At 40.1% G+C, this 6,450-nt stretch overlaps 1 protein-coding gene across 2 annotated transcripts; it reads right to left on the reverse strand.

Moving 5' to 3' along the window:
• Window positions 1-2,845: 2,845 nt before the first annotated feature.
• On the reverse strand, window positions 2,846-5,781 carry LOC119562633 (Krueppel homolog 2). 2 transcript variants are annotated; one of them, XM_037875862.1, is made up of 5 exons: window positions 4,794-4,952; window positions 3,916-4,178; window positions 3,610-3,859; window positions 3,422-3,555; window positions 2,846-3,356 (listed from the first exon to the last, which is right to left on the reverse strand). In XM_037875862.1, exons 1-5 carry the CDS (start codon window positions 4,881-4,883, stop codon window positions 3,122-3,124), a joined length of 972 nt encoding a protein of 323 aa, XP_037731790.1. In that variant the 5' UTR covers window positions 4,884-4,952; the 3' UTR covers window positions 2,846-3,121. The 2 variants fall into 2 exon arrangements, with proteins under 2 accessions (XP_037731790.1, XP_037731791.1); XM_037875863.1 differs by lacking the exon at window positions 4,794-4,952 and adding an exon at window positions 5,629-5,781 and having other exon boundaries at window positions 3,122-3,356.
• Window positions 5,782-6,450: the final 669 nt, after the last annotated feature.

A 6,450-nucleotide genomic window follows, 5' to 3' on the forward strand; every position in this document is an offset into this window, starting at 1 on the left:
CTGTTGCAGCTGCCCAAAATCAAGGTACCGCTATTCGTTCATACAGACGACAAAGTCCCTGCAGAAATACATGGTATCGCTGGCGCTTCCATGCGAGCATACGGAGCGTGCATCTACGTTCGCACTTATACCGCATGTCAGAAGTTTTCCTTGTAACTTCGCCGCTACGCTTTCCTTTACGAGAGAACATTCAGCGCATGAATCAAAACAGAATGGAATGCACTCACCAAATTGCTTTAGAATTCCCTTAGGTTTTATGGCCACCAAGTTCATACGTTTCACAGCGTCGACTTCTTGCAGGTTATGACGATTCCTTAGGCAGCATGTCCTGTTGTAGCATGTCCTGTTGTTCTGCGGACGAGGTTTTTGAGATGGTGCGCGATTTTATGTCTAGTTCGCCCACAGTGATGGCACTTTACTTGAAATGGCCTCTTCCATCTTGGTCTTTTCGACTTCGTTGCCACCCACAGATTCGATTCGCCTTGTATACACATGAGCCCTTAGTTGTTGATGCAAATCGTCACGGGTTTTAACGGTAGCCGTAAACATGGATTTAAAAAACGAGGTGTGTCAAGACGATAGATAAGACGAGTTCTTCAAATTCAATAGACTTGAATTTATCCATGAGACGTCACAAGGCGGCTACCGTATTCGGGAATATTATTCTCTGGATTAGAACACCCATTGAAAATGTTCATCCAAGTTGCATCCGGAGTTTCGATTCCGACAATTCCTCGAATTGCGGCCAGGTCCTGCCGCTGAAACAAATTTGCACCAACCACTGTGACGCATTTCCTAGCATAGTTTTGCTTAGGGCCATAACAAGTGCACTTCCTGTGAGCATGTCTCAGCGAAAATTAATTCGACCGCATTGCACCACGCACTTACATCAGCGCCCTCCCTACCAGGATCGAATTTCGGCAACATTATTGAAGTAGTTTTCACTCCCAAAACCGGCCCACGTGTTGTGTTCATTTGTTTCACTAGTTCCATCAACGCGCGATTCTGGACTTCCAATGCAGCCATAACACTTGTACTGTCTTGTGGCAGGGCCGATCCCACTTCTGATATCGGAGTATTGACATTTTCGGAATTGTCCATTTTAATTAGCGAATCAAGTCCCGATCGCTGCAAGAGTTCAAATCGAAGTGTCGAGCTCTTCAACGACAACGCCTCTCCTTCCCCGAGCTCATCTTCCCTCTCGCTCTTGCGCAACCGGCCCACACTTTTTCAAAAGGTCTGGTAACACCATCTCGCTAATATTGCGGTCTCGTTCTTCAGAAAGAATGAGCTTTATGGATTCTACGAATAGGCCGCCTTCTAGGAATTATGGAATCAGCTTCGAAACCCGCCAAATAAGACAACGGTTTCTAGAATTCAAATAATTCCAAGAACTGGCCGAGACGATCTAGCCATCTCCGCCTGTCGCTGTGATCGCCAACACCAACGCTGTGATCTCGGAAACTAAGAGAGCTATAGATTTGAGATTTCAGATTTAGATTCCTTAGCTTCGCAGCGCAAGTGTGTTACGCGAATATGCCACGCCCACTCTAACCCCCACAAATCGACCAAAACTCAGGCTCCTAAAAATAAAATTAGCTGAGTAAAGGGTATCTGATAGTCAAGGCACTCGACTATAGCCTTCTACAGTGTTATATTTTAAATTTAAAACTAAAAATTTAAAATTTTAAAGATTTTTAATAAATCGAAATGCAAAACAAGAGAGTTCTCTATAGTCGAGTGTGTCGACTATCAGAACCCGTTACTCAGCTTTTAAATTGAGAACTGAAATAAATTAAGCTCAAATTTTAAATCCCATTACACAAAACCACCACCAAGATTTTTTAAATACATAATCATCTAAATTGTAAAATGTTGTGTGCCATATAACTATAAACATTATTTTTGTTTATTATATTTTATTTAAATAGTTATTTTCAGTTTTAGAAAACGAAATTTCGATGCCTCATTTACATGACTCGGGACTCTGATGAGCTCAAAAGATCGTAATAATATTAAAATCGTAATTAGAAATTAGATTGGCGGAAAGTCTTACACGAAAACCTTGGAACTCTGATCAGTTTTATTTTAAGAAAAAGTCATCATTTTTTTTAATTTTTTGTTATCAAAAATAATGATTATGGTCTACGTTTTATTATATATACCTAAAATACAGATTATTTTTGAAAAAAAATTTTTAAATGAAATTTTATCATTATCAGTTAATTTATATTATATAACTAATGATTACATTCCCTAGTTCGAATAGCTACCCCCTTTTTTTAAAAGCCTACTACTTGAAATCATACTCAAATACTTCCTATACTCTGACTTTTTAAGATTTCCTTTGATGTACAATGATAGTTGCTATTAATAAATCGGGTAAAGATGCCTCTTAGTGCATCATAGTCATCACGTAAGTTTTGTGAATAGTGGTGAACCAAATACATTAAAACACACTACTCATATTTGATTTAAGGAATTTTGAAAATTTAAATGCGAATCTAATGAAAGGGAACTAATACTTAATAAAAGTGGGTACTTACTCACAAGGAAATCTTTAATCAAATTATAAAAGCCGCGATTTAGGATCGAAATCTAAGATTGCAGATAAGCTTATATACGTCTATATTGACATACTGTAATGCCAATTTTTGTCGAGTCCTGCGCTTAGCTCCCATAGCCCTTAACCTTTTAAACGGTATGTACAGCCTACTTACAGTCGTCCGAAATAAACGTTTCTCATCTTTGTCCAGCTTCTGCGCTGGCGTTACTTATCCAATCATATTAATCTGTAAGGCTTAGCTAAGCTCTCAACTATTGATTGTAAAATTAAATAAAAACATACGAAAAAGTCCATTTAATATTTTAAAGTTTAAAAAAAAATGTATAAAAAAAGCTGTGCCACACTAACAGAATTTGCCATAAGACGAGTGTGAGCGTTTCATGGATTTTATTTTGCGAATTAGTGTAATACGAGCTTGCAAACGGTGCAACGAATTTGGACTAACAAATAATACGGATGAACCCCACTCTCCTGAGTTAACGTCTATATAAGTGGATCGGTTTTTAAGTAAGCTTTTCGGATGTAATTAGTTGCTATCCGCTAAAAACCCGTCTTTTATTGTTGGGCAGGGGCCGGCTGTGGCTGTGGCTGTGGCGGCGCTAGGCGGTTGACAAACCCGATGCCTCCGCGAATGATCTTGCCGACAGCGGGCGGCGATCGGGCAGCCAGCGCCTCAAAGATTATACGAAGCTCGGCAAAAGCGGTGCGCGGATAGGGATTACGGCGCGAGCTGTAGCGCATTACCAGATAGTGATAGTAAATAATGGGGGTCATCAATCCTGCGTGACTCCTAAAGTTCCACGAAAAAATTGGCATTAAAGAATATCCCAAATGGAAAAAATATGGAAAACTTACATGAAGGTCAGCACAATTGCATAGGGCATGATGAAGATCTCGCAGAAAGCGGTGGCTTTCAGAATATTTGCCGCTTGAAACTCGACAATGGATATGATAAAACGAGCACCCCACCACGAGTTGTGACCAATCAGCTGGAAGTAAATTTATTTGAATTAAGTGTACGTTTGTTATAATAATATGCTTACATCGAGCAGCTTGAGCGAGTAGCTGGATGCATGCAGAATCGAATAGAGCATCACAGGGATCAGAACAAGCAACGATTGGCGGATGTTGAAGAAGATGAGGGAGTACATCATATAGTGACACGAGTCCTCCCCAAACAATCGGGTAAGGAATTCCCGGCTGAAGGAGAACGCGGGCACTCTCTGATGCAAACGCAGGGCAGATATAGCCGCATTGGCCAGCAGGACCTTACTAAATGCGCTCTGTTGAGAACTGTTGTGGTATGAGTCGAAATTAAAAGAGTTCAATGTGCAAAACCTTGTACTCACGTGAAGATGGGCAACACATAGCTGACTGTGAAGAAGATGACCAGCAGCCGCAGGGCCCACAGCGCCGAATCGATGCGGTTTGTCTGAAAATGCTGCAAGAGCTTAGTCTGCACATTTTGCGATTGAGATTGCTGCGGTTGCTCCTGCTGTGTTGGGGGTTCTTCGGAGCTGTTGATCGCGGCGCTATCAAACCGCTGAGGTTGGTCGGTGGGTGTCGTCATAATGGAGTCGCTTCTGTGCTTGATTCCTCTTCGGTTTTCGGTCTGCAAGGCAATGATGAAAAGGCAAAAATGTAGAGAAAATCGTTGAGGCTACTTAAAGCTTTATCGGCCGGAATTTGGCAGATATCTCGGGCGCAGGCAATGATATGGCAACCCCAGCTAAATAACCGTTATTTTATCTGATGTTTGTGTATGCTTAAAGAATAGCCCGATCGATCTACGCTATACTGCTGCAGAATTGGACTCCAGTGACTCTGCTTCTTAGGGCCTCTGAGGCACGCGCTTCAGGTCTTAAGCCCGTCAATTGGAAAGTAGCTAGCAAACAGACTTAAAACGAAAACAGGTGTGCCCAGATGGTGTTTCACCGATCACTTGATCCAAGATGATTTAGAAATAATTAAAGGCAACGCTTTGCCTAAAGCAACAGAAAATGAAAATAAAGAAGCTTTTGCTATTAAACTGTTATGTATGCACCTGTATAGTTGGGCAATATTATATCAAAAACATCTTTAAACCTTCAATAGACAAAAGTTCTGATATCAAATTTGGGACGAAAAAGGCTTAATAATAATAATAAATACTGTTTTTAAATTGTTTTCATTCACTTTTACACTTCACCGATCTTTCTCTCAAATTAATTTTCCTTGTCTTGCAAACCTTTTGGTTTTTGGGATACGTTTCGATTGGTGTATCACTCGTTATGATCGGATCATCACTGCAGATTTTCAATTCTTCGTGTGTACACATAGTAGTCGCCTTCACACACTTTCCTGGTGCGCTTCGTCACTGAGAGGACTGCCGCCCACAGTGGTCTTTCGGCAGCGGTTTATGATGCTTAGGACACTAAAAACAAAGATCGAAACCAGAGCAACGATCAACACAACGCACAATGGGCATGTTATTACAAAATACAGGTACATAGGTTGAATGGAAAGTTGGCATTGCCATTACGCAAAGACCACTTGCACTTTGGTCAGCCAATAAAAGCCAACTTTATTAAAGGTGCTTGAACATTATTTATGCATGGTGAGTTCGAAACTCAATCCGATGAAAAAGTGAACAAGTGACGCCACATGTTAGGTCAATCCGGCAGACATACACATGTACAATGTTCAGAAGGTACCTCTCGTATTTTAGGCAGATCTATGTACCTCACTTAACTCTTCTAACATATGTGTGTAAATATACAAAACGAAATCGCAGTAGCGGCGTTCAAACTGCAGGGCCCTTAATTGCCTGACTGTGGGAATTGGACTTGTTCTGCGGAATTGAAAAAAATGGAGCGGGTTAAAACGGAAGACCTGCATAATTTAGCATTACACTGCCACGCCAGCACATTTTATCTGATTCGGGGCGACGTCAGGCGAAGAAAGGTGGGTCAGGTTTCTTTTCACCCTTTAGTCACAAGGCTTTTGCTCTCGAAATGCTCAACAAGAAAGTACGTTACCGCGGGTGCGATTTTTTTAAAATTTTTCAAGCGCGTTCCACTTACATATCAATAAGCAGCGACTTTTCCTCCTTTTATGATGTTTCAAAATTAAACAAAAGTTTTTCACGCAATTTAATACGTATTGGTCGCTGACTGGTCCGTGTGGATTGCAGACCGAACCGAACAGCGTGACCGTGCCGAACAATACGAATTATACCATGTATCCATCTAAAATATACTATTTCATTTTGCAAAATATACCATAAAAATTGTAACTCCTGAATATTTTAATTAGGTACTCTTCAGTTCCAAAAAAAAAAGTTTCACTTGTGAATCACCTTGGGAATCACCTGGGACATGTCCTCGTGCACAAGTGAAGAACAAGTGACGCTCCATATAGAAAATTGTATGGGATGTCCGCATTTTCACAAGTGAAAATTCAAATGAAAATTTTTCGAAGTCTTACGGGATTTCACTTGTTCCTTATACTCATTTTTCGTATGGCCTGTCACGTGCCGGTGACTCGTCCCAAGTGAATCACTTGGGAAAATCAGAATTTTTCCTTGAGTTTTCACTTGTGAAATCACTTGCAAGGGACACGTCCCAAGTGAATCACTTGGGAAAATCAGAATTTTTCCTTAAGTTTTCACTTGTGAAATCACTTGCAAGAGACACGTCCCAAGTGAATCACTTGTGAAAATCAAAATTTTTCCTTGAGTTTTCAATTATAAAAATATAGAATTTAAATACATACATATTTAATTTCATTTTAAATCATTTTAATTATATGGTATTATTTAGATTTTCAAAAATTGTACAATTATTGTTTCTGTTTTTTTGCTTTAAGCTTATTTTTAACGTTAGTCATCGCCGTTCTTAAACCTT

Source organism: Drosophila subpulchrella, unplaced genomic scaffold (genome assembly GCF_014743375.2).
Source record: "Drosophila subpulchrella strain 33 F10 #4 breed RU33 unplaced genomic scaffold, RU_Dsub_v1.1 Primary Assembly Seq77, whole genome shotgun sequence".
NCBI lineage: Eukaryota > Metazoa > Arthropoda > Insecta > Diptera > Drosophilidae > Drosophila > Drosophila subpulchrella.

Coding starts and splice junctions, on each gene's coding strand:
- LOC119562633 (XM_037875862.1), bottom strand. CDS start 4,883: ATGTGTACACACGAAGAATTGAAAATCTGCAGTGATGATCCGATCATA. Junction 4,179..4,793: donor CGTATCCCAAAAACCAAAAG/GTTTGCAAGACA, acceptor ATTGCCTTGCAG/ACCGAAAACCGAAGAGGAAT. Junction 3,556..3,609: donor ACTCGCTCAAGCTGCTCGAT/GTAAGCATATTA, acceptor ATTTACTTCCAG/CTGATTGGTCACAACTCGTG.